Below are 27,507 nucleotides of genomic sequence, written 5' to 3'. Positions count from 1 at the left end.
CCTAAAGCCAAGACCTGATATAGTCTCAAAAACGGACATGGGAGATGGGAGATGTTCCCAATGCATGATTACAAAGGCCGTTGTGATTAATTGTTGGGACCTCTTCCAAACTCCCTAAACCTAAAGCCTTCCAAATAGGATTCTGGATTTATTCCTTACTGAATGCACCTCACGCCAGTCTCACAGCCCCATCCCACCTTGAAACCTCAGCATGAACACAATTACACAGGAGATGTTCCTCTGGGGTGCGTCGTGAGGAGCGCTTTGTAAAGATCTGATCGTGTGCATATCACACCAACCTCAGTCCCATACTCATGTGACTCAGTCAACGTGGTTCAGGCCCCAACAATGCATCATAACAAGTGTCCTGACAGGGCATGTAACCTGCAGTACACCAAGGAATGGAGAGAGATACTGTCAATGTTCGGCTGTAGTTTTAGGTTGGAGACCTCTCCCGTGAATAATAATTAATAAGTACGGAAGATGTTAGCACGATAGAATGTGCGTGTAAAGCGCTTGTGAGGCGTTAGGTGTTAGGAGAAGATTCGATCTCATGTTGGGGCGCTTGTTGGGACAAAATCCGAATTCCTCACAAATGGGCTCCTAAAACAACTTGCCCAATAAAAAGCACACAACCATAAAGCTTTTATCAAACGGCCCCCTACGCTTGACTTATCGGGTTGCTTGATCATTTTTACCCCGATCCGAATAAACATCTCTCAGACGCGATCTGGGAGCCCTTTCGAAACCCTAACTCTCTAATCCGACGACAGTGCTCTCCAGCTTCGACCTTCACCATTGATGATCGATCCCCTTTACACAGAACTTCCCTCCAAAAGCTGAAGTAAAAATGAGAAATTGTAATTTTTCTCTGTGAAGAGTACCAATCAGGCGAAAGTGGCCATGGCCGAATTGGATTTGCCGCCATGCCAATCATTTTATCTTCGCTAATGCATATACTGTATTACAATTTTGTTGACGAAGAGTCTCTGAAGAGCAACGATGAGCATCGTGCCGAAGGAGACGATTGAAGCAATTGCGCAGAGCATCGGGATTAACAACTTGTCTCCTGATGTCGCACTCGCTCTTGCTCCCGATGTCGAGTACCGTGTGCGCGAGATCATGCAGGTTCAAGTTCATACCTTTGTTGTTTCTAGTTAAGTTTAGTTTCCATAGTTTCAGCAATATTGCTAGCACTCATTTAGTTATGCACACTTTTGCACAGTAGCTTATGAGAAAAAGGTGGGAGAGGATTACAATGAAGTTCACAACGGTTTATAATTTTCTTAACACAGGAGGCTATCAAGTGTATGCGCCACTCCAAGAGAACTACTTTGACAGCGGACGATGTGGACAGTGCACTTAGCTTAAGAAATGTAGAGGTAGGATGATAATTCTCAGCTAGCGTCAGCCTGCAAGGGCTTACTTAATATCAGAATGGTGCTTTTGTTTATAGTCGAAGCTAGATTCTTTATTTAAATCTTTGATGGAGGTATAATCATCTTTAGATTCATCTGCTTATGTGTATTTCTTTTACTTTTATAGCCGATTTATGGGTTTGCCTCTGGAGATCCTTTACGGTTCAAAAGAGCTGTTGGACACAAAGATCTGTTCTACATTGATGACAAGGATGTGGAGTTCAAAGATGTAAGAAATTACTTGTTAGTACCAAAAACACTGTTTTATTTTGTTGTTTAAGACTTTCCAAAGTCTCATATCATTATTTGGCACATAGGTGATTGATGCACCTCTGCCAAAAGCACCGCTTGATACTACTGTAGTGGCTCACTGGCTTGCTATTGAAGGAGTACAACCAGCCATTCCAGAAAATGCTCCAGTAGAAGGTTTGTCTTTAAACTAGCTTTTTATTACTAAAGGGGTCTAGTATCAATTTCACTTCACAACCATGAGTTAATGGCTTTGCACCTACCCTACCTTTCTCTGCCAGCAATACCAGTAAAAGGTTTTACAGCACTGTTCTGTACACAAGAAACTGGTCCTTCCAGTTTACCAAGCCATAGATTTCCTTTTGCTATAACTTGCCCAACATCTTTGCAACTTAAAAATTGGAGTTAGCATGCAGATGATTAAGTTTTGTTCCTTTCAAGACTTTATTCTTAACTACAACCCTACAACCTACTTCACATTGTAATTGCATTAGTGTTTATTTGTACACTGATTTACTTCCAAGACCTGAGAAGTAGAAATCCTTGATATGGTAAGCCACAAGTTGATTACTTAAAAATACCACACAGCTAAAGAATAACAACACCAACACCACAAGAACAAATGCCCCCCCCCCCCCCCCCCCCCCCCCGGGCAGTTCATAGGGCCAATAACAACTTTTTTGGATAAACATAGGGCAATCACCAATATAATTTAATTTCCTCTACATCTCTCTTAGCCAAGCTGCCGTTCATCCTTCTACCCAGTAGAACAGGGCTTTCAATTTGGCAGATAGATAGAAGGTTTACTTGATCCAGTGTTATAAAGGTGACAAGTGCAACTAAAAGTACAAGGAATTCCCAGAACCTGAGGCATGAGGTGCAAGGTGAGGCATGTGCCTGAATAAAGTGAGGTTCTGCATATGAAAGAAATAAAGAAAAATTGACAAAGAAATAGAAGAAAAAAATCACTTTTTTTTGAAGGATAAAGGAAAAAGAAACTTTTATTAAAATAAAAAAAGATGTTATAAACCAATTGGTTGTCAAGGAGACGCACCAAATTAACAAGCAACTGATCAAACTGTAATTCAAGAATACCCCAGAAATTTCCTATCAAATCAGTTCGTCTAAGACTTTAAGTTTGTCGAACTCTGGCAGGACCAGCACCCAATCTGTTACCAGTTTTCCCACAGCTGCTAGGGTTAACTCAGTACTCTTAGATTTATTTTCAAATACTCTTCTATTCATCTCTACCCACAATGACTAGCAGACAGCAAGGGCATGCAGCTCCACATGATTCTGGCTTTCTTGCTTCCTCTAATTTTCAGCCACGTAGAGAAAATTTCTGCAAGAGATGATGGCTGAAAAATACTCATTCCAAAAAGGAAAGAGTAAAATTACCAGATGAAATTTGCCACTTTTCAGGAGAAAAAATATGGAAAACTGTCATTTTACACATTGTAGAAGAAGCTTGGAAGGATGAATCCTCTTCTCTTCAAGTGATCTGTGGTCAAGATGGTGTGAAGAGCTACCAGCCAAGCAAATGCCTCCACTTCCCCCCCACCTTTCACATCACCAAGAGCCTGATTGTCTCTGACCAATGCCAAATAAAAGGACTTCACCGATAACCTTCCATCCTTGCACTCTTTCCACCAAAGACCATCCTCTAAAGTAGAAGAGGCATTGCATTGTTCTAATTTACTTAGTGACTGAATGCGCTTATCCACTTTCTGAATTTTGGGCTCCAAACCAGCTACTCCCCCCTCAACTTATATCACTGGTCAATAGTAATTTGATGCTCAGTCAGCCTATATATCCTCGGGTAGATTTCACAAAGTTTCCCATTTCCAGCCCATTCATCCTCCCAAAACCTCATCCTTGAGCCTTTACCCACTTTAAACTTGGTCAAACCCTTGAAGTCCTGAATAAATCTCATAATACCTTTCCACATACTTACCCCATAGATCCTTGATACTTTTCGATTCCTACTCAAACCTCACCACCTCATTTCCCAACCACACCCTCCTCCATAAAGCCTTTTCTCTCTCCTGCACAAACCTCCACAGCCATTTCCCTAATAAAGCTCTGTTGAAGGTTCTAATTCTTCTTATCCCAAACCTTCCATCTCCTTAGGTCTGCACACTTTTTCCCAACCAATCAAATGGACCTGGAGCCTTTGATCTATTTCTAATGGATAGACCCAAGGCTCCGGGTCTAGATGGCTTTGCAATGGGCTTTTATCAAGACTGTTGGAAGGTGGTGAAAGAGGATTTAGTTGAAGTCTTTAAGGAATTTGCAGACAATCACACTATAAGCCCTGGAATTAATGCCACTTTTTTGGCCCTGGCACCTAAGAAGATTGATGCCAACCACCCAAAAGATTTTAGGCCTATTAGTCTGGTGACAAGCATCTATAAAATTCTGGCTAAAGTGCTCTCATTGAGGATCAAAATAGTCCTCCCTTCTATCATTAGTGAAACACAGGGGGCTTTCATTCAAGGGCGACAAATAATAGATCAGATCTTAATTGCGAATGAGTGTGTGGAGGAAATGAAAAGGTCTAGTAAGAGAGGATTCATTTGTAAATTGGATCTTGAAAAGGCCTATGATCTGGTGGACTGGAAGTTTCTATTAGAGGTTATGCAAAATTGTGGGTTGGGGGACAAGTGGTGTAATTGGATATTTGGGTGTATCAGTACTTGTCACTACTCTATTCTAGTAAATGGTATGGTGAGGGACTTTTTTCCAGCTTGCAGGGTGTCAGGCAAGGGGATCCACTCTCACCCTTCCTTTTTACCTTAGTAGCTGATGTGATTAGTAGGATCGTTACTAAGGCTGACAGCGAAGATGCCATTAGGGGTTGAAGAATAGGGAGACACCAAGTTCCCGTCACCCACCTTCAGTTTGCAGATGGCCTAATGATCTTTTGTGAAGGAGGTCTTAGCGAAAAGGTAGCAAACCTAAAGGAGCTAATAAAAGGTTTTGAAAGTATCTCTAATTTGAGAATAAATCTGGAAAAGAGCTGCATAGCGGGTATAAATTTGGAGGTAGGGGAGGTTGAGGCTATTGCGGAGTGTCTTGTGTGTTCCACTTCTGCTTGGCCTATGTCATATTTAGGGCTTCCTTTAGGGGCAAATCCTAGGGAGAGTAGATTTTGGACCCCAGTGATAGAAAAGTTTGAGAAGAGATTAGCCTCATGGAAGAGGAATTATATCTCTTTAGGAGGGAGAATTACCCTAATAAGAGATACCTTGGCTAACATACCTACCTATTATTTGTCTGTTTTTATGATACCAGTTAGGGAAGCTAGGAAACTTGAGAAGTTGATGAGAGATTTCTTATGGGAGCCGGCACAAGAAAAAAATGATCACTTGGTTAATTGGGAAGTTGTGTATAGAAGTAAAGAAGAGGGGGGTTTGAGACTTGGGAGGGTAACTAGAAAAAATCAAACTCTGTTAGGGAAATGGTTGTGGCGATGGCCTTTGGAAAGAGAGAGATTGTGGCATGAGATGGGGGGAAGCATTCATGGGAGGTCAGAGAATGGATGGGATGCTGGTGTATTGAGGCAAACTAACCTAGCAGCACCTTCGAAGGCTATTCACAACACCCTTCCTCAATTCCTCAATTTTATTAGGTATGAAGTTTGTTCTGGCAACTCTGTCCATTTTTGGGAGGATATTTGGGTAGGAGACACACCGTTAAAGGATTTGTTCCCTTCGCTATTTTGTATTTCTTTGTACAAAATAGATGTGGTCTCAAAATTTGTCTCACCTTTGGGAGCACCCTTAGATCCTACTTGGGATTTTGGGTTTTGTAGAGGTCTTAGGGATGATGAAGTTGATTCTCTTTCTACTTTGCTTGGTTGTCTTAATCACGTTTGTTTGGATCCCTCCAAGCCAGATAAGAGGGTTTGGACTGCTAGATCCAATGGAACCTTCACTTATGCTTCTTTCTTCAAGTCCATCTCTCAACTTTCTACTCACCAACCCTTTCCATCAAAAGAAATTTGGTGTAGGCCAGTTCCCCCAAAAATTATGGCATTTTGTTGGGAAGTATTCCATGGGAAAGTAAACACTTTAGATAACCTACAAAAGAGAAGACCTTTCCTCTGTATTTCTCCTAATTGGTGTATCCTCTGTAGAGCTCATGGTGAGGATTGTTACCACCTATTGATATCTTGTCCCTTTTCTGCAGACCTTTGGGCTTGGCTACTTTCATTGTTTGGGGGTAGTTGGAGTCTACCAGCAGAAGTTCACATGATTTTCAACCATTCTACTTTTTATTGGCCTACAAAAATAGGGAGAATTATGTGGAGATGTGCTCGTGCTGCTTTGATTTGGACTCTTTGGGAAGAAAGAAATCTTAGAATCTTTCAAGAAAAGGAAAGGAGCAGCCAGGATTTGAAAGACTGTGTGTTGAAGACCTTGGAAATCTTTCATCAATTCTCCTTTAATGACCTTTGGAGAAATTGGTCAGCAGTAGCGAGGTGCTCATCTCTAAAGGACAAATCAATTACAAGCTGGTCTCCTCCATCCGAAGGCTCACTAAAATTGAACTTTGATGGAAGTAGCATGGGTAATCCAGGTTTATCCGGAATGGGGGTGCTTTGAGAAATGCGAAGGGAGAGATTTTGTTGCTTTACTCAGGTCCCTTGGGATTTGGGAACTCCATCAGGGCAGAACTTTTAGCTGCTGTACAAGGGGTGCAATTTGCAAACCAGCTGGGGGTACAACAACTAATAATAGAGGGGGACTCCAAAGTGGTGGTGGGTTGGTTGAAAAATTCTGAAGAGGCTATGTGGCGATACAAGAATGAAATGAAGAAATTCAGTTGGTTGACAAGGAATATGTTGGTCACTGTACAGTGGGTGGGGAGATCAGCAAATACTTTGTCAGATATGTTAGCTAAGCAAGGGGTAAATAGGGAAGAATTATTTTGGGCTCAGTTGTGATTCTTGTTTTTCTTTCCTAGTTTACTTGTAAGATTCAAGGAGGGGCTGCAGCTCGCTCCTCTCGCTGGGATGATGTATGAACTCACTCTAAACTTGTTTCTGAATCAATAAATTTATTATTATTCATCAAAAAAAAAAAAAAAAGAAACCTCTTGGGACCCCCAGCCCCCTCTCACAAGAAATCCCTTTGAATCTTATCTAGCTTACTTGCCACTTCCTTAGGAACCTTCAAAAGTGATAGCTAATAGGTTGGAAGGCTTAATAAAACACTCCTAATAAGGGTAATCCTACCCCCGAAAGACAAGTACTTTGCCTTCCACCTATCTAGACTCTTCTCTACCTTCTCTAACAGAGGGCTCTGTATATTTACAGCAGCTGACTTGGAACCAATCGGGAGCCCCAGATAGAGAAAAGGAAGTTCCCCAATCTGACAATTCAACATTGCATACTGCTCCATATTATTTTTGCTTATATCTCCAACTCCAATGTGGTGTCTTTTTTCAAGCTTCACTTTCAATCCTGTCACCATTTCAAAGTTATCCAAAATAGCTCTTAAACTCAGCACCTGATCAGCAGATGCATTCTGAACGATGAGAGTGTCGTCTGCATATTGAAGGTGAGAAATGCTAGGACCATCTGAACCCACTCTGAATCCTTCAATCCAGCCCAACTGTGAGCCTTTTTTTTTCATAAGTAGATTTAGAACCTCCATAACTAAGTAGGAAAGAGATTAGGTTGCCTTTCCTCAACCCTCTAGAGGCTTGGAAAAATTCAGATGATACTCCATTACTAACAATGGAAAAGGATTCTGAAGAAATACAGTCATAAATCCAACTTCTCCACTTTTCCCCAAACCCCATCTATCTCTGAACCTCTTCCAAAAAACCCCACTCCACGTGGTCATAAGCTTTTTTCTATGCCTAGCTTACAAACCAAACCAGGTATCCCACTTCTTAATCTTGAATCTATCCACCAACACCCCATCCATTATTTGTCTACCTTCCACAAAAGCCATCTGTGTTTCCCCTACCACCTCATGAACCACTTTTTTCAGTCTACTTGCCAAAATCTTGGCATGCAAAATACGCAAATCTAAATCTAAGAGATATCAAATTATACACCATATACTGGTTAGAGTGTTTTATGTTATTAGCATGGTGGTCAAAGCCTTGTAGGTTCAAGTCAGACATAGGGTAAACTGTTTAAACTCTAAATGCCATAGTTACAGCCTATCATAATGTAGTAAATTATATTCAAACATCACATTGAAACTTAATTCATCCACATATAGAAACAACCTAGGTTAGTTGAACCCCACAGAGTGGGCCTGACTATGAGAAGAAGCACCTCTTAACAAATTAATTCTTTCACCTATCAAAGAAGTCCAACAGCATGTGAACATTACAAGGTTCAAGTTATGGCAAATTTATGACATGAATGGTTTGTGAGAATATGTTTTTAGGTTATTGGAGTTTCTAAACTTTTAATTTTTTTTTGATCAATAACTCTGAAAAGATTTCATTAATTAGAAAACTTTAAGATACAACAAGAAGTTGTGAAAGAAGTCAGCTTTAGTAAGCTGACCCAGAACAGAATTACAAATGTGCCCAAAACATATGTGTTCTTTGAGCCCCTTGATTTGCTAAGCTGTCTGCCAAACTATTGGCAGATCTCCTAACCCATCCCACCTGGATTGACATGTCCCTTGACATCCATTTAAGTCTTTGGAAATCATTCTTCAACTGCCATGTCACCCCTTCCCCTTTCTGCAACCATTTTATCACAGTTTTTGAGTCTCCCTCGATGATCAGTCTATTAATACCCAACTCCTTAGCCTTCTCAACCCCATATGCTGCAGCTAGAAACTGTCTTTGCCACATTACCATGCTCCACAGGACCGGGGTACAGAAATATAATGTTTCCATTTTCATCTCTAATGGCCCCCCAATGCTTGAGGTGCCTGGATTACCCAAATAACTCCCATCAAAGTTCAGCTTCTTCCAACCATCTGTTGGAGACCATGCCTCAGAAAACTGTTGTCTTGTAGATGAGGAGGCAGCAATAAGTCCCCAAACTCTAAAAATGTCTTCGACCTTAAAAGCTGAAAACAACTTCAAGCTTTTTACCCAATGTGCCACCCTCAATGTTATTGTTTCGACTAATGCTTCCTTACATTTTTCTTTTCCTTCAAACATTCTTGCATTTCTTTCCTCCCAAATAGTCCGAAGTGGTGCTGCTCTAGTACACCTCCATAGAATCCTACCCCTCTTTTTCATGCTACTAATACCATTAGGGCTGAATAAGCCTTCCAACCTGTCAGGAGAAGACCACCTGCACTCAAAAAGGGAAGTAAACTAATTCCAAATAAAACTGACAAAAGGGCAAGATATTAGAAGGTGGAAAGCATCCTCACCACTCAACTTACATAGGACACACCAGTTGGGGGACAAGCACCAATTTGGTTTTTTCCTTTGAAGTACATCAAAGGTATTAATACAACCATGAAATACTTCCCAACAAAAAAGCATTGATTTTAGGGGGAGTAGGAGGGTACCAGATTTATTTGATTGGGAAAGGAAGAGAAGAGGGAGTGGCAACCAACAATTGTAGAAGGGATTTACAAGAAAATGATCCGTCAGAATTAGGACCCCAAATCCTAGGGTCTGATCCACCTTCTTCCAAGAATATTGAATTTAGCAATCCTAACAGCTCGGACACTGCAAGAAGTTCAGATTCTCTATGGTTCTTGTTAAAGCCAAAGTTCCAATTCAACCTTGGAAGGTGAAATGGTTGACTTGGGAAATCTGAAGTAGGCCTACCCTTGAACCTGGACAGACCACAAAGAGGAGGAAATATCTCCCCCAGAGGAGTATCCCCAATCCACACATTCTCCCGAAATTTGATTTTGCTACCAGAAGACAAGTTGTACTTGATATGATTTAGGAAGGTAGGGAGAACATCATGGATGGCCTTCCAGGGAGCAACCAAGGTAGCTCTATGGAGACATCCATCATCCAATCCATTGCTCGACATGCCATGAATGCTTGCAACAACTTTGTGCCATGATTTCTCTTCATTTGGAAACCTCCAAAGCCATTTGCAAAGTAGGGCCCGATTCTTCAGCCTAACATTACCAATTTCCAAACCCCCTTCTACCTTGAACTTCCTCACCTTTTCCCATCTAACCAAAATGATCCTTCTTTTTCTCCCCTGGATTCCAAAGAAAATTCCTCATGATTTTTTCAATTTTCTTTAATATCCCTTGTGGCATCCTAAACACCGACATGTAGTACACTGGAAGATTTCCTAAGGTAGACTTGATTAGAGGATGAAGTGAGGTTTTTGTCATCCTAAACACTGACTAAACTTGAGGATGAGGATTCATCATCAAGTCTAGTCAGTGTTTAGGATGACCAATTAATCCTCAAGTCTAGTCAGGTTCCAACCAATAAGTTTCACAACCAGCCTCAGATTTTCCATTCCCTCCCTACTTTCTCCATCACAAAAAATAAGAATATCATCTGCAAACTGTAAGTGAGTGACCAAAATATTATCCCTCCCAACTGACCAACCCCTGAATAGTTGCACACAATTTGCTTTCAGAATTAATTTACTTGGGACTTCAGCAATCAAAGTAAATAGAAAGGGAGAAGGAGGGTCACCCTGCCTAAGCCCATAGAATCCTTCAAAGAAATCATACATTGTCTCATTGACTATTACTGAATAGTGACTAGTTTGTAAACAACCCTAAATCCATTTACACCACAAATTTCCAAAGCCACACCTCCTCATAATATCAATCAAGAAGTTCCAATCCACTAAATCATAGGCTTTTTCCAAATCCAGTTTGATAGTCACTCCTTTCCTCTTTAATCTCTTTTGAGCCTCCACACATTCATGGGCAATTAAGATTTGATCGATAATTTATCTATCCTGCACAGAGGCCCCTTGAGATTGAGAAACAAGTGGGGGGATCACCTTTTTAATCCTCAAAGATAACACCGTTTCTATCGCCTTGTAAATATTGGTGACTAGACTTATTGGTCTGAAATCCCCTGGTTGGTTGGCATTGTTCTTCTTTGGGATCAATGCTAAAAATGGAGAGTTCATTCCCGGACTTATCACCCCTCATCTATAGAATTCATTGAACACTCTGATCGGATATCCTTTAATTATGTTCCAATAGTCTTGATAGAATGCCATTATGAAACCATCGGGTCATGGTGCTTTTGATCTATTCATAGAAAAGACCGCTTCCTTAATCTCTCCCTCTTCAAACCTTTTTTTTCCAAAACTTGGACTTGAGTCTCCCCCAATGTCTCCCAATCAATGCCTTCAATCCTCCACCTCTCAATTAGGGGTTTACTATAAATTGACCTAAAATGCTTTGAGAATGCTTTAGCAATCTCACCTTGGTCCGTGATCTCACTTTCCCTCACCAATAAAGAAGTGATCATGCACTTCCTTCTCGTTCCATTTGCAATGGCATGGACAAATTTTGTATTTCCATCACCTTCTTTGATTCATCTCTCTCTTGATTTTTGCTTCGAACATATTTCCTCCCTCAATAAAGTCTCTCCTAGTTCTTTCTTCAAATACCATCTCAACTCCATTTCACCTTCACCTAAAGTTCCTTCTATAGGTACATAGTGCTCACTCAAACCATCGAAGTACAGAAGACACTAAAGTGGTACCACATGGATGCTTGCGATGAGTCCATAACTCATCGGTTACCTACAATGAGCTTATAACTCATCGAATGATTGCGATGAGCATATGACTCATCTCATGTCCACGACAAACTTGCATTTGACACAAGTTAGAGTAAACGCTGGCTAATGTGAATTTGCGATGAAGTCTAGACGTATGCGGTTCTGCGATAAACTTTGAATGTGCATGGTTTTGCGATGAACTTTGGATATGTGCAGTTCTGCGATGAGCCCGAGACCATTACAGAACCGCAGGATATTGTGAACCGGAGTTAAATATTGGTTACACGTGCAACTTCAGGATCACGTGTGTGATAATGCGCTATGTAAGTTTAGTAAAACACACCTGTTACGTCGATTAAGTAGGTCATGATAGGAAGTAACATACGTGGATTATGAGAATCCTTGGACGAAAGGAAACTCAGTCCTTGAGAAGATCTCGTAAGACACGTGGCGAAACCCTAGCAGTGTCCCTTAATGACCGACAACGAATCTAATATTCCCTTTTCAATTGGGAATCAAATTCTTTCAACGCCTTCCTTTCGGGACCTCGGGATTCCTTCTTATAAATGAGAGTCCATCCCATGACGAGGGGATCATTGGAATCATTCGATCTTCCTACTCTACTCCCTTATCACTTCCATTCACTCTAATCTCCAAACCCTAAACCTGCACCCAGTCTTCCTTTGTCCTTCAAGGAGACCCCCTGAACGTAGCCTGACCACCTTACTTACACCTTCTACCTCTTTGCTATCATTTGCCTCAATTTGAGAAATCAATCAACTTTCTTCTCCTCCAATCTTCCAAACTTCTCCCTATTTCACTCCTTGATCTCCTTTTTCAACAATTGGAGTTTTTTTAGGAACTTTTGGCCTTTCCACATTGGAGACTCGTCCAAACTATTCCACCAAACCTTGACCTTCTCTTTAAAATCTCGGTGAGTGAGCCGCATATTTTCAAATCTAAATGGAGATGGGTCACCATCACTGGTTCTCTCAAACAAACATATGGGCCAATGGTCTGAGGTGATTCTAGGTTGATTTCTCCTAACTAACCCTGGCCAATGCTCTTCCCAATCGGGTGAAACTAAAAACCTATCAAGCTTGGATAGAAGGGGTTCTTTGAAGGTTTGGCCAAGTGTAGCAAGATTGCCCGAGGGGAATATCACTCAGCTCGAAAGCTTCAATAAAGGAATTGAACTTTCTCATTTTCGATGTAGTTCTTTGCCTACCCTCCATTGTCTTACTCACAAATCTTACTACATTGAAATCTCCCCCTAAACACCAAAGTCCTTCCCAAAGTCCCCTAATATCCCCATGCTCCTCCCCCAATTTATTCCTTTCTCTATATGAGTTTGGCCCGTAGACATTCGTGAGAATCCATTCAAATCTGTCCTGCACACCCTTCAACTTAATAGAAACTGATAATCTGCCCACTAATTCTTCCAAACATTGAATTCTTCTCTCCACAATGTTATAAAATGCACCCCAAGAGGGAGCAAAGCTCCAATTAATATTCCTCTCTTCCTACATGCTCCTTATCCACTTCTTGTCTACTTCTTGAATTAGAACAAAATCCGGTCTCTCCTTCCTCAATACTCTTTGATTACTCCTCTTTTTGTGGCACTTCCTAATACCCTTACATTCCAACTAATAATCTTAATGGTCACACCAAATATTGATCACAGACCTCACCTCATCTAGCCTATAGGTCCCCCTCTCCTTCTCAAGGTTTAAAATGTTGATGTCGATGGAAATGTCGCTTACCAAAATATAGGACATAGGTTGGAAATGTCGAGGGGAAATATTGTAAAAATTAGAGACATTGTGGAAATATGTGGAAATATGCAATGATATTTTGTAAAATGATAAAAGAAGCATTAATACATATTTCTAGACTATTATCTTATTCCCAACCATTATATAAAGCTAAGAAACTAAGATCAATGACAAATTAGTAAACGGTGATTTACTGATTTATTATGCATTTTGATGTTTTTACAAGGCTATCTGATATTTTCTTTTCTTAATTTTATTTCTGATTTATTATAAATTCTAATATATTTATTTCACACTAGTAAATAGAAATACATTTATTTTGATTTTTTAAATATTAAAGTTATAATACATTGTGTTTTATTATAAATTTAATAAATTGGTTCTCCTTTTTGTAGTATTAAGATTATGGTAAATTCTGATTTCTTATAAAACTTAATGTATTTATTATGATTTTTAATACTAAACTTATAATAAATTATGATTTAGTATAAAATTTAATAAATTTATTCTGATTTTTTTATTAAATGTAGAATATGGTTTATTATAAAATTTAATAAACATTTTCTGATTTTAATAAATATTTTAAAAAATACTAACTAGTTAATATTTTATTACTTGAAAAATATTGTATGTTTTATATTATAAAGTAATTAATTTATTCTTTTGTTAATTCTTTTTTATAAATATTTTATTTGAAATATTAAATAGAAATTATTAATGGAATAATTTATATTAATATGCTGTATTCTAATAATATAGTATACTAATATGTTATATTATTAATGTACATTAGTTGACATCTTGTCGACATAATAGGAAAAACTGTTTTTTTTTTGGTTATTTGGACCGATTTGGTCGACATAGGAAATGTTGACCAAAATAATGTAATTTTTATATTACCATCCATTTTCATGTTGGTGAGCCTCGACATCGACATATGTCGGGCGACATTAGCGACATTTCGCAACATTTGAAACCATGCTCCTTCTCCCTCCCCTAGCACTGAACTCCTTATCCCCTTCCACGTTACTAATGAGTTTTTCAAATTCATTTAGCTTCCTTCTCTTTTCTCCCTTTTCTTTACTTTGTTTAGAAGTTTCCCTTTAATTTTTTCCACTTTCAACCCCATTTTATCAGCCAAGTCCACCACCGGGTCCCTTGCACTCTGATCTTCTTGACTTCTTTTACTTTCTCTCGCCTCCTTCTTTTCTTTCTTTCCCTTAACTAAAACCCTCCCAACCTTCTCATCTCTCGATTTTCTTGGGATTGAATCATTTTGGTGATTTTTTCCCCCATCTGTACCCAACCCCCAATCAGTCACCGCTCCTTCCTTAGTCTTTTGCATTCTTTCACCCCTAACCTCAGACACACCCACCCTCCTTTCTCACCAATTGTCTCTCTCTCACTAACTTCACCTCCTAATCCTCTACTCGTCTCTCCTTCTGCCGGCAGATTCATGGGCAAATCATAGCCAAGGATGGGAGCTGAAGAATCTGTAGGACCATTAAAACACAGATTAGCATAAAAAACCAAACCAACAGAGTTGCCGAGGTTACCAGTGAAAGGCTGAGAAGTAGATACGACAGGAGTTTTAGTAACAAAAGCTTCGGTACCCTATTCCTTTTGGTGCCTCTCCAAACCCCCAACTTCAGTTCTTATTAAATGGGAAGGCTTCGAAGGAGTATTTGACTTGGCCAACTCAATACTTGAACCCCTGCCCAAAATATCCTTTGTAACCTCCTGGTTCCCCTGCTGAAATACCAACTTGTCATCTTGCTCTTGTCTCTCGCCTGGAATGAGATCCTTACCCCCTTGGATACCTCTATTTCCCTCCTGACAGTTTGGAAGTTCCTTCAAGCCACTATCCAGTATCAGCCGCAGATCACCATCTCTGTTCTTAGTTGAATGAGAAACGTCTCCACCATGTGAACTCCTCTTGTTAGCTACGGCCTCCTTTCCATCAAAAAGGGAGACAATGCAAAAGTCATCATCACTCTCCACGCTGACATGAACTGTGTCTCCAAAACTTTTGATGCTAGAATTGTCTTTAGCGGGGAAGCCATCGCCGGAGTCTTTACAGTTGACCCACTGATCATCCTTGTCGTCATCCTTCCAGTCCGCCTTAGTCCTATCATAGTGAGGATTAGGCCTGTTACAATTTACCCACTGCATCTGTGAAGATTTCGTGCCTGTATGACAGTCTTGGGTCAATGGGGACGGTGATAGAGTGTGATTACTGTCCCCCAACACCTTACTAAAGCCCCTGCATGTGCCATTTAAGTCATCATGTGGGTGGGAATTGGTTTCTGGTTCGACTCGCCAGTTTGGCCCAGGTTCAGCCTATGGCGCATCCTTTTTGACCCCGTTTTTTAACACTTCCACGTAAGATGGTTTATGCTTCAGGTCGACCGACCGGTGAAATTCAAGAAAAATTGAACAACCCATTTTTAATGGCAAGTTGGAGCCAAGCGGCCTATTGTTCGACGGTCCACCTTCTAAAACAGGGCCGACAGAGAGCAACTGGTCTTCCAAAGCTTCATGTCCACCTGGCAGCCTTCTGGACACATCACCATCGCCTCCTTCCTCCTTACCTTTTTCCCACAACAACGTTCCAACTTCCAGCGCCAACCAGACTCCCTGCCACCGCTCGTTGGAGAGGATCTCGACTGATCTTGAGACCTGCTGCGGATTAGAACCCTTCACCTTGATTTTTGCCGCTTGAAGAGAAGACAAATTCACTGCTACAAGCGACCCTCCACATAGTACTGCCACTTGGGAGAAAATCTCCTGTGTCCATAGATTGAATGGAAGCCCAACCAGCTTTATTTGAAGAGACTCCGCCTCCTCCAACTCAAACTTGTTGCAGGATGGTTTCCAGTTCTGCAACAAGGCCCAACCCTCCAGTGTCTATTCTTGTTGTGACCTTGAGAGAGTGACCAAAACCAGAATAGCTGCCGTGTTCTCAAACGGGATCAGGAACGCTTGTTCTATCAACGGAAGCGTCTTCATGACATCAACTAAAACTCCATTCCAGTCTACTACCTCTTCGAGTCTTATTACCTTTTTTTTTCAGTCCTCCAAAGTTCCATCTATTACCATCTTTGGACACACAACGGCTCTACTTACACCTTTGTTCTTTTCTTTCTCCTCTTCAATCTGTGATATTGCTAGGCTCTTATCTGCTGCGATTTCCTGTGCTTTCCAATCCCCATCTCCTCTGTTCGAAATCATCTAGAGCTCCTGCAAACAGAATCCAACCTTGCTTCCTTTTCACTTCTGGTATACAAATCACTTGCTTCTTTCCATTTCCAAATGCCTCAGCTAGCTGAATGAAGGCACCCCTGTTATTACTTTTCTTCTCCACCATGAAACTTTTTCTGCCACAAGCCAACTCTCCTTTCTCCAGGCTCTGTAATCGCAAAGATTGTACCAAGAAAACCTTTGAACCAGCAAATCGCCTCCCTCCCCAAAACTACTAATGCTCTCTTATCTTCTCTGATTTTAATCGCTGATCTTTTCCATGACCATTATCTTCCTCCACTTTGTTGCCGGCAGAAACCTTTCCTTTGCCTTCATGGTTGTAATTTTTAATCTTTTCTGTTAATTCTCTAGATTTTTACCGAAGTTACATTCTTATGAGGGATCATGCAGTTGCAGCTCTTAGTTGGGTTTTAGGATTTCGTTATTTTAAAGAAGATATTGTCAAAGCATTGTAAAATGTCATTTTATTCTATTTTTTGATTGGAAACTGTAATTTCCATTCAATATTTATTTAATAAAATAATTATACAACTCGTTTGAGGAGTGCTGACCCAACATAGCACATAGGAATCCGCCATTTCAATATAGCCCAAGAAAATTCTCCCCTCATTGACCCTTGTTTTGCTAGTCCATCAGCCAAACCATTGGCTGACCTAAACCATCTAATATTTCTCTCATGACTTGCCTAAGGGTCCAGATTCCTAGATTTCTCACCTGCATCCATCCTATTACCATCCTTGAGTCCCATTCTGTTTCAATCTGATGGAGGCCCAATTGTTTAGCCAATCTAAAACCTTACAGTATAGCTAATACCTCAGCTCTTAACAAGTCGCCCACCCTATAGGCCCCAAGTATAGAGCCAGGATTCTTCCATCTCCATCTCTTAAATCTCCCTCTAAACCCGATGGCCATGGATTACCAAGTGAAACTCCCATCAAGATTCAGCTTTATCCTTTGCTGTGTAGAAGGTGCCCAACTTTCATGGACTGTAGGCTTAGATTTTGAAAAATTTGTGACTGCATTCCATCTCCTAATTATATCATCAACTGAGAACTCCTTGAACAAATCAATTGCTTTTACCCAATGTGCCATGTTGATGGTAATGCAGTCGATCAATTCCTCTGTTTTCCTTTCCCTTGAAAAATCTTGTTGTTTCTTTCTTCCCAAACTGCCTATAATATTGCTGCTCTTGTGTCTCTCCATTAAGTTCTTCCCTTTTCTTCAGTTGTCTAAAAATGCTTGCTTAAAAGAGGGCTGTTACATTAGGAGTCCACCTCCAACCAAAGTGAGATGTTGTTTTATTCTTGAGTTGAAGTTTTTCTTTTTAGTTTATTTTCTTTGAGAAATCTTTGCTTGCTTAGTTTAGCATACATTAGTGGGTTTTCGTTTTGTTTTGCTTTTAGAACATAGGCTTCAATTGTGGTTGAGGTAATTTGCATCATCTTCAACTTTATATCACAGGGTAAATTATCTCATTACATTTCATAATCTAGTAAACTCAAGTGTTAAATTAAATTGAATTATCAAAACAAGTGTTAAATTGAATTGTGATTGGAATCAATTTTGAATTGAAGAGATTTCTATGTAGTTTCAAATATTATTGAATTTTCAGTTTCCAATAACTAATCTAAGAATGTCATGAAGGAATTGAAAAGTTACAATAGGTTCTCTTTCATTGTCTTTACCAGTTTCTCTTTATCTCCAAATCTCTGTCTTTGAGTAGATATGAATTTTATCTTTCTTTATGAAAAAGGTTTCAACTTTTTCTATAATCAATATCCCTAAGGAACAACAAGCTGCCTTTTTGATTGACTATGCTTTCCTCACAGCACTTGTAGCTCCCTCAGATAACAAAAAGCCTGAGCACAAAGAAGATGGACTTCCTGTTGACATAAAGCTACCTGTCAAGCATGTATTGTCCAGGGAGCTTCAGGTAAATGTTTTATTTGATTTTTTTTTTTTACTTCATCTGTTTTCATCTAGTTACTTATTCAAGTTCCTTCATGATCACCTATGCAGCTGTACTTTGATAAAATCACCGAGCTTACTGTTAATAAATCTGATTCTGTCCTATTTAAAGAAGCATTACAGAGTTTGGCTACAGATTCAGGACTTCATCCTTTAGTTCCATATTTTACATACTTCGTTGCTGATGAGGTTTGTAATTCCAATATTGGTAGTATATTTGCTGAAAAAAGACCTGTTGCTCATACCGATTTGTATCTTTGACAATTTCAGGTTACACGTGGTTTGAATGATTTCTCTCTCCTGTTTGCTTTGATGCGCGTTGTCCGGAGCCTTCTCCAGAATCCCCATATACACATTGAACCTTATGTAAGTTTCATATTGGTTTATAGGGATCATATATGTGAATTCACTTGCATGTAGAACCTTGTGTGAACTTATCATATGCTTGATGAGCCAACATGATTAGTTATGGTTTGCTGGAATAGCGCAAGAGTTTCATAGCATGTGGCACTGAGGTGGTCATGGATGAAAAAAATACAATTCTAGTAAGAAGTAGGGGTGAGCATTTGGTTAAAAACTGAATTTTTTAAAACCGAAATAAAAAAATGGGAACCGGAACCAAAACCAAATTACAATAAAACCAAAATAACCGAACTGAAATTTTTGGTTCAGTTTTCGGTTATTTCAGTTAAAAACCGAATTTAATTAATATATAATATTATATATTATAACCTATAATATATATTATGAAATTTACTTTCATTATAATACATAATATGTAATACATTAATATATAAATATATGGCATATTATATATTAAGTATTAAATATTGTATATCGTATATTATATAATGAATTTTAATTAATTTATTTATTTTTCGGTTAATCGAATTTCTAAATCTGAAAACCGAAATTGCTAAAAATCATATTAAATGAACTGATTTACCCAAAAACCAAAAAAACTGAAACCAAAATTTTTGGTTCGGTAATTCGGTTTTAACCAAATAATGCTCACCCCTAGTAAGAAGAAACTAGGAATATGGTTCTAATGGCCGCTGTTGCATGTCATCAGCTGTTCACCTCTGGATAGGAGATAACTAACTGTTTTGAGGAGAGGAAGACAAGAAGGCTGAGAGATAGTGAAACTTGGCATTCTTGTAGGAGTACGAGGTGCTGACCTTTGATACTGTTGGCAATTGTTACTGCCATTTTAAGTGGTTGAGATCATCTTATCTAGAGTCTAGACAGTTGAAAAGTGGGAATTATATGGTGCACCAATCACTTAGGACTGCAAACTTATCAAGTCGAATCGGATATACCTAGGTCCAAAATTGGTTCAGTAGCATTCATTTTTGCCAAAATGTTATCAGGGGGGAATATTGAGAATTTCCTGGTTGATAAAATTTGGAGCCAGATTCCCCCTCATAAAATAAATGCTTTACTTTGGGCTGTGGCCTTGTATAGAAACCTCACTAAGCAGAATCTGGTCAGAAGGGGAATGCAAATTCAAAATCTGGTATGTGTGCTTTGTGGTCAAAATGAAGAGGATAACAACCATCTCTTTATCCATTGTCCTGTTTCAGCAGCCTTGTGGTGTCATTTCCTTTCTTCTGTGCGCCTTTCCTGGACCATGCCGAGTATGGTGATGGATCTGTTAAGAAGCTGGGAGCTTCAAGGCCTCTCCTAGTTGGCAAAAAGTGTGTGGTTGGCTATTCCTGAAGCAGTGATCAGCACCATCTGGGCAGAAAGAAACAGAAGAATTTTTCAAAACAAGTCAAAGGATGTAGACAGTCTTTTATCTTGTAGTGTGGGGAAATTAGTGTCTTGGATTGCAGCCGTGAAAGGTCTCCAATCCAGGGCTCTTGGAGCACTGAGGTCTAGAAGTTTGTTTGAGTTGTAATTTAGTTTTGGGGTTTGTTCTCTGTAAGCTTGCTCCATTTCTGGAGCCCCTCTGTAATCTGTGACGCTTTAATAAATTTACCTTCTTTCAAAAAAAAAAAAAAGAATCAAATCTTATCCATTGGGTTTAGATCAGTGATTTAAAAGGCACGCACAGGCGAGGCGCATTTTAGGGTATGCGCCTCGCCCAGGTCCTAGGCGCACCCCTTTCAAAAGGTGCACGCCTGGTGTGCCTAGCGCCTCAGCCCAGGCATGCGCCTTTTTAAAATTTTGTGCTTTTTGCCTTTTTTTGAGTCTAACGGCTGGGCCGGGGGCGCCCGACCACACCCCTCGAGGCAAGCCCGAACAAGTCTATGTTAGGATCTGAAATTCTTATTTCTCACATGAAAAATAATGATTTTATAACTTTAATTGCCTTTTAAGAAGATATTTTATTGGAATGAATGAATGAACAACATTAGCAAATAGGGGGTTTTATAAGATTCAAAAAAAAATATTTGAATCAAATCTTATCCATTGGGTTTAGATTGGATTTGAATCGGATTTGGATATTGAATAAACTGAAAATAGTCAAAATATTATTTTATTATTATGAATAAAATGAATTGAAAATAACTTATATGGTTCTATAAGACTTTAGTCTTTGGCTTTTTAGCAAATAGAAAAACACTTGCACCAACTTTTCTAATAGATACAGTAATCTTTATTTACATGTAAGCATAGACACACACACACACATACACACACACACATTCTGGTTGCATCATACTCGACAATTTAGGGGTGGATCCATAGTCGTCCACATATAAATGAATTGAATTTGGATCACCCTTAGATGGATCAGATTTGCATTAAATTTGGACAAATGCATGCTGTTTGCAGCCCTACTGCTACCATCAGTCTACCTACAATCTGATACCTATCTCATTAGGATGTAAGCAAAGGCACTGCCAATGGTATGGCTATTACCTTATATATGCTTTGGCAGTTGACATTGGTTGGGTCCGGTCTTGGTGAAGAGATTGGTTCTGCCAATTATGTGCCTCTAAATCTTCCTGTACTTATGCTAATATTCTTGTTTTGATTTAATTTTTCAAAACAAGTATTTTTGTTCTGATTTAATTTGTCTAAGGGTCTATTCTATGTAATGGAGCATTGTTTTTCTGTTCAGCTACACCAATTGATGCCATCTGTCATTACCTGCCTTGTTGCCAAAAGGTTGGGGAATAGGTTTTCTGACAATCACTGGGAACTTAGAAACTTCACAGCTGACCTGGTTGCTTCAATATGCAAGAGGTGAGATATTGTCTTGTCTTATTGTAATATGCATATATATGGTATACACATACTCACATATCTATGCACGTATGTATGTTTTCAATTATATGTATGTGTTTATGCAGATAAGATTAAATATAGAATGGGTTGGAGACCTCTCTAACACTAAGTTTCATTTTTTTCTTCTGCTTTTCCCTGACCCATTTTGACTCTCTATTCCAATTCTAGTGTATTTGATCTCAATGGTATTAATGCCAACACCGGTCCAGGGCATTTGGTGTTGCTGCTTTAATTTGATATTTCTGCAACTGCATGTAATAGTTGTCAAGGCAACGCTGAGGCCGGCACCTAGGCGACAAGGCACCCTTGGAGGCTCACCTTGCCTAATCGCTATATAGTTTTGTACATCGTGTTATAAAATACTTTTATGTTCTTATTTTTTTGAAATTGTAATTATAAAATAGACATTATTAAACTAAAATATTCATTTTGTGTGCTTATATACTAATTTCCTTTTATTATTTTCTTATTTTGTTAGGGTTTAATCAACACCAACATTGCTAAATGCTGTATTTTCTTCTTTTTCTTCTTTTCCTATAACAAAATAGGGGTTCGGCCCCCATATTATTTATTTATTTTTTCTTTCTTCTTTTTCTTATGAACATATTGATTTTCTATACTTCAACATGAAGTTTATACTTTTCTTATGAAAATTATGGATAATTATCAAGGAAATTTGGTTCTGGAACCTGGGGAACTACCTTAGGGTATCTATTTTTTACTTGCAGAAATCTATTGCCTAGGCGACTAGGCGACAAAGTGATCCCCTGTTGCCTAGCCTTGCCTTGGCACCTTGAAAACTATGCTGCATGTATGTCCAACATATTCTTCACCACACGGTGACCGATATTGCATGGTACATAATTTCATTTATATAGAAGTTATTTTTTAAGCTAGGCCTGATATAGAAGACAGATCAGCTATAAAGGGGTGATAATATGGCCCTCAATGCCTATAGAATCCTCAGAGTTGTACCAAGGTATTGTACTGCCAAAAAGGCATGCTAAGTACCCAGTGCTGAAAGAAAGGGAAGCTGGAGGTTGTTCAGAGTGAACAAAGAAGCCTGGAAACAATTCAGCAAAGTCTCAGCCTTTTTTTATGTATGCCACTCTCTATAGTCTATACCCACTTCTTACTCTTGCATTTATATGGGCAGGCATATACACCTTGGGAATGGTGTAGGAGCAACACCTATGCATACAGTGTGCTTGCACCTGTGACCTGCCTCGGCAAGATAATGGTGGAGATTTAACTAGTTACTTTTAGGCCGCTGATAGGAAAGCATTTTAATCACATGACTGGAAGGAGGTTGTCCTGTTATGATGCAGTGAAAGCTCATTCATCATGGATTGACTTTGGTCAGAGCCTAGATGCGACAGACCTCCCCAGCTCATAATAAACCTTTTGTCAAATTGGTTGTCCCTCTGCAGTTTTTTCTTGTACCAGCTTCTCTGTCAACTTTACCATGCCCAATCTGACTTCTGTATTTTTAAAAGGGGCAGGTATCTTTTTCTGATTCTAAGTTATGTTACCTATACATGGCAAGAACACAGCTGGACATGTTGGATACAGAATTTGCACTAAAAATTGACATATCCAACACCACACAGCACCCTTATATACAGGTATTTGGGTATCATAGATTCTAAGGGTGCTTAGTTTCAGAACACCAAATTCTATCTTTATGTGCTTTAATTTTCAACCCCTTGAATGTGTCGAAGGCAGAGCATCTCAATATAGATGTCCTCATTCTCAAGGGTGGATATAGAAGCATGCCTGAGGCCAGACTGTCTCAGGGCAAGTTTAGGAGCAAGCCTGAGGTGATACCATCTGAATACAGACATCTCTGTTCTTGGAGCCAGATCAGAGATGTCTGTGTTCAGATGTAGATCTAGATTAGGTTATGCATTTATTAATGCATGCGTGCACAATTCTTTGAAGTACAAGGGGAAAAAAGAAATACCACACACACACAAAAACACATATAGTGACTGGTACATGAAATACTTTCAATGAAACCCCCATGTTTCATACCTTTGTCTAGAACTTTAGATTCAAATGCATAGGACCATCTCTTAATAACCCGCATTCCATTTCTTTTACTAAAAAACAGTGACTGCCACTCTGATGTTGATATTGCAAAATTTGGTTTCATTGTCAACATTTTAAAATATTCAAAGCTTTTGCAGATTTGGGCATGTTTACCACAATCTGCAGCCACGTGTGACCAGGACTCTGCTTCATGCCTTTTTGGACCCAACAAAAGCATTGACTCAACATTATGGTGCCATTCAAGGGCTCGCAGCACTTGGACCAAGTGTGGTATTTTCTTTTCTCATGCTTACATCAGTAAAGAAAGGGCAAAGTGTTCGTGGAATATAATATTGATATTAATAATAACAACAATAACAAAAAATGTATTCTGAAAAGTAGCTATGTAATGTGCAAATAAAGTGTAACTATACTGGAGTTGGATTCCGGGGGGAGGGGGGATCTGATGTGTAGTGATTAATGTAGATAGTGCAAGCCATTCTACTTTTGTATTATTTATTTATTTTTTCTGAAAAAGTGAAGCCATTGAAGCTTGTTTTATCCTGCAAGCTACTGTATATGTTTTTAACACTTATTTTCTCTAAAGGATTTGAGAACAAACTAACGCATTCCACAACCCCATTTGATGTGGAGGAAAAAGAATTAATTTAGCTGCAAATACAAATTCATTTACTATGTTTTAAATTCCTTCTAACTTCCCAATTTTTTGCCTTTTATTATGTCCTTTGTTCTACACAAGGATTTTTCAGTTTCTTAAAAAGGCCAATTGTCTAATGTTGGTCCCAGCTATCTGGGGTCTTGGGGGGGGTGGGGGTGGACTGGATACGGTCCTAACCTTTGGCATTTTTTTTTCACAAAGTGTCCGCTCTCAGACTTAACCCGTGTGTTCTCATGCTTGGCAACTGAGATATTACCTAGAGAAAATAAATAATGGCCCCCAGTTTCTGAGTTGTTTTGTCTTATGCATTGGACCTGTGGGAACATGAAAAACGCGACAATTTAGTACCCGAACTTTCAAAACGTGCCAATCTAGTACTTGCCATTAATCAGCCCGTTAACCAGCTGTTAAGTTTCATTTGAAAAGACATACCCTTCGAGTGCCATCTAATTCTCTTTATCAACTATCCAAACATTGACAAAAAATGAACAGTCCCATCTGTTCAAGAAAGTTGGGGTCACCAGAATGCCCACTGAGACGTAAACCCAACTTTCTTGAATAGAAGAGGCAAGGATTTGAGACTGTTCATTTTTATCAACATGTGGATGGTTGATAAAAAAAATACACTCAAAGGGCATTCGTGTCTTTTCAAATGCCACTTAATGGCTGGTTAATGGATTGGTTAACGTCTTAACGATGGGTACTGGATTGACACATTTTGAAAGTTCAGGTACTGAATTGTCACGTTTTAAAGTTTGGGGACCAAAGTGGCACTAGGCTCAAAGTAAAGGGCTCTAATCGGGAATTTTCCCAAAAAAATCAGTTTAGATTCTACCTATATCATCTCTTGGTTCAGCTGGTACTAGTGTACAATTGTTGTAATCTTAGTTTAGATTCTACCTATTATGTTAGATATAATATACTTCTGTTTTTCCAATTTCAGCAACATCGGTTTTTGGTCCTTGTTAGGTTGGCTGTTTTTTCTTTTGTGTAATTGCTGTTTCAAACCCCCAAGTCTTAGTATAGTGTTTTCTCTTTTTTCTTTTTCCTTGACCTCGTAGTATTTCAGATATCACATCCAGTTCTTTTTCTTCTTAGAGTTTGAGTGATTTATGGAATCTATTGTGTTTGAATAGGTACGCCTCCTATTACTGCCAAATCTAGAGCCATATCTACAACTTCTAGAGCCAGAAATTCTACTTGAGAAACAAAAGAATGAGATGAAGAGGCATGAAGCTTGGCGTGTCTATGGGGCCCTGCAGGTTAGTTTCTTCCATAACCTTATTTTTGTATTGTATGGTAGTGTCAAGGAGTCTCACCATGGCTTTATATTGGATAGTAACTAGGACATGCCCCTTGCAGTGTGCAGCAGGTAAATGCATGTATGACCGTCTCAAGATGTTCCCAGGTTTGCTGGCTCCACCTGCACGTGCAGTCTCAAGGACCAATGGAAGAGTCATAATGACAACGCCAAGTATGATTTCAGTGGAATTTCATTGTTTTAGAGTAACCCCACTATTTTCTTAATCATATAGAAGAATCACATCTTTATATATAAGAAGCAACATACATGCCCTGACATACATGACAGGAGGTGGTGTTTTGCATATGTTATAACTAAGCAGCCTCATCTGTCCTTTATTGAATGCTAGAACACCTTCAATTGGTCACATTTAATGGAATATAAATTGCTTCTCAATTTTTTTTTTTTTTTGCTTTCTTTAGAGTTTCATGAAACATCTTGAGATCTTTTGGTATTCAAGTGAAATACAGCCATTAAATTGAAGTATTAACTGGGTAATCAGGATAACTGAGTCTTTGACTATTGAATAGCATGTCAAGATCCATTGATAGATGGATAGCATATTGATGTGTCAATTCTTTAGTGGACATGCATGGCATTGTATTTTTCTGCTGTAATTGAACTTATGGCTACCCCTCATGGTCACGTTGTTCTTTAATGTTTTGTTTCAATTCAATGAAGACAAACGCAAGGCAGGAAAGGATGACATGATGCAGCAACCACCCGTCAAGAAAGTCGCAACAGATGGGCCAATGGGCATTGTACCTCCAATCTCCTTGCCGGCAAACATGCAAGGGACCGTTGATGGATTTCCTGCTGCTTCAGGGCAGTCCAATTTGGGGCCATCATCATCTGGACAAGTCACAAACGATAGCATTTCAGGCAGCAGCTGTAAGAGGGAGGACGATGGCCGAGCAGCCAAGATGTTAACTGTCCTCAGTCAGGCTTGGAAGGAGGATGTGGATGCTGGACATCTGCTGGCTTCTCTTTTTGAGCTATTTGGCGAGAGCATGTTCTCCTTCACTCCTAGACCTGAGATGTCTTTCTTCTTGTGATCAAATAAATATGGGTTGGATTTTTGTAAATGATCAGTTAAATATGCTAAATTTCAAGCTCTTATGTATTTTGTTGACGTTCTTACTTGTAATTCACAAATACGTGAGAAGGTAAATTCGGCAGTTTACCATGCAAAATGGTTAATTTTGGCTGGACCGGCTGTTGGTCTGTTCTGTTACCCAAGGCTGGCAAGCTCGATTTGACAAGATCTGAGAATCTCAATGCAACCACTGTGCAACAATCCTACAGATAAAAAAAAAAAATCAATGAACTCGTAAAACAACTTATAAATATGAAACGGGTGATTTGTTGGTATGTTAGCTGGTTTGTTCCAGCATTGATGCGGAATTGATTCCCACAATCACCGATTTGGGATGTGGCACTAAATACCTAAAAAGAATACATCCACTGTTACAAAAGGTTTTAGGGACTAATTTGAAACCTGTCTCGACCAAAATTTGAAGTCTGAATTATCTCCACTGATAACTGATACAAGGCAAAACCTTGACTGCTGGCGGGCTTCGCAAGGCCTCAACGGTAATGAATTAATTCAGAAGGAACCTGGGTCCAATTCCAACCTACTTAATTCATTATTTGCATAGAAACTAATAAATTATGGGTTAATGCGCATTTTTACGTAGTATTGAATGGCCATAAAAAATGTACTTACGAATTTTGACATCTTTATAATGACGCTACAGATTTTACTTGATAGGGAAACCAAACAATTTGGGTGGTGGTCTGGTGGATTTTTTAAAGCAGTCACTCTAATTGGAAATTTGGAATATAATGAATTGGTTAAAGTAACATCCTGATCGTAACATTTGACACAACCAGCCCAAGTTTTTCCCCTCGTGATTCGTGAACCAT

The 27,507-nt window shown here is 39.2% G+C and overlaps 1 protein-coding gene and 1 long non-coding RNA gene across 2 annotated transcripts; one reads left to right on the top strand and one right to left on the bottom strand.

The window, feature by feature from the left end:
* Positions 1 to 539: 539 nt before the first annotated feature.
* TAFII59 (TATA BOX ASSOCIATED FACTOR II 59) lies at positions 540 to 26,774 on the top strand. The gene is made up of 12 exons (XM_088969229.1): positions 540 to 1,128; positions 1,296 to 1,382; positions 1,546 to 1,647; positions 1,736 to 1,844; positions 18,193 to 18,296; positions 18,383 to 18,520; positions 18,602 to 18,697; positions 21,402 to 21,526; positions 23,758 to 23,890; positions 25,415 to 25,540; positions 25,641 to 25,752; positions 26,263 to 26,774. The coding sequence occupies exons 1-12, from the start codon at positions 1,003 to 1,005 to the stop codon at positions 26,634 to 26,636; spliced, it is 1,632 nt and encodes a 543-aa protein (XP_088825355.1). The 5' UTR covers positions 540 to 1,002; the 3' UTR covers positions 26,637 to 26,774.
* LOC148869194 (uncharacterized) lies at positions 25,951 to 27,454 on the bottom strand. The gene is made up of 3 exons (XR_016107121.1): positions 27,308 to 27,454; positions 27,080 to 27,198; positions 25,951 to 26,880 (listed from the first exon to the last, which is right to left on the bottom strand). It is a non-coding gene; the product is annotated as an uncharacterized LOC148869194 (long non-coding RNA).
* Between the last annotated feature and the right edge of the window lie 53 nt (positions 27,455 to 27,507).

Source organism: Nelumbo lutea, chromosome 2 (genome assembly GCF_056320005.1).
Source record: "Nelumbo lutea isolate HS-2025 chromosome 2, American lotus-T2T, whole genome shotgun sequence".
NCBI lineage: Eukaryota > Viridiplantae > Streptophyta > Magnoliopsida > Proteales > Nelumbonaceae > Nelumbo > Nelumbo lutea.
This window is presented reverse-complemented; position numbering and strand designations above follow the sequence as displayed.

What these genes read in the sequence shown, in the direction of transcription:
- TAFII59 (XM_088969229.1), top strand. Translation starts at nt 1,003, where the DNA reads ATGAGCATCGTGCCGAAGGAGACGATTGAAGCAATTGCGCAGAGCATC. An exon ending in AGAAAATGCTCCAGTAGAAG is followed by an intron (nt 1,845 to 18,192) that starts GTTTGTCTTTAA and finishes CTTTCCTCACAG; the next exon opens with CACTTGTAGCTCCCTCAGAT. An exon ending in TATTGTCCAGGGAGCTTCAG is followed by an intron (nt 18,297 to 18,382) that starts GTAAATGTTTTA and finishes TCACCTATGCAG; the next exon opens with CTGTACTTTGATAAAATCAC.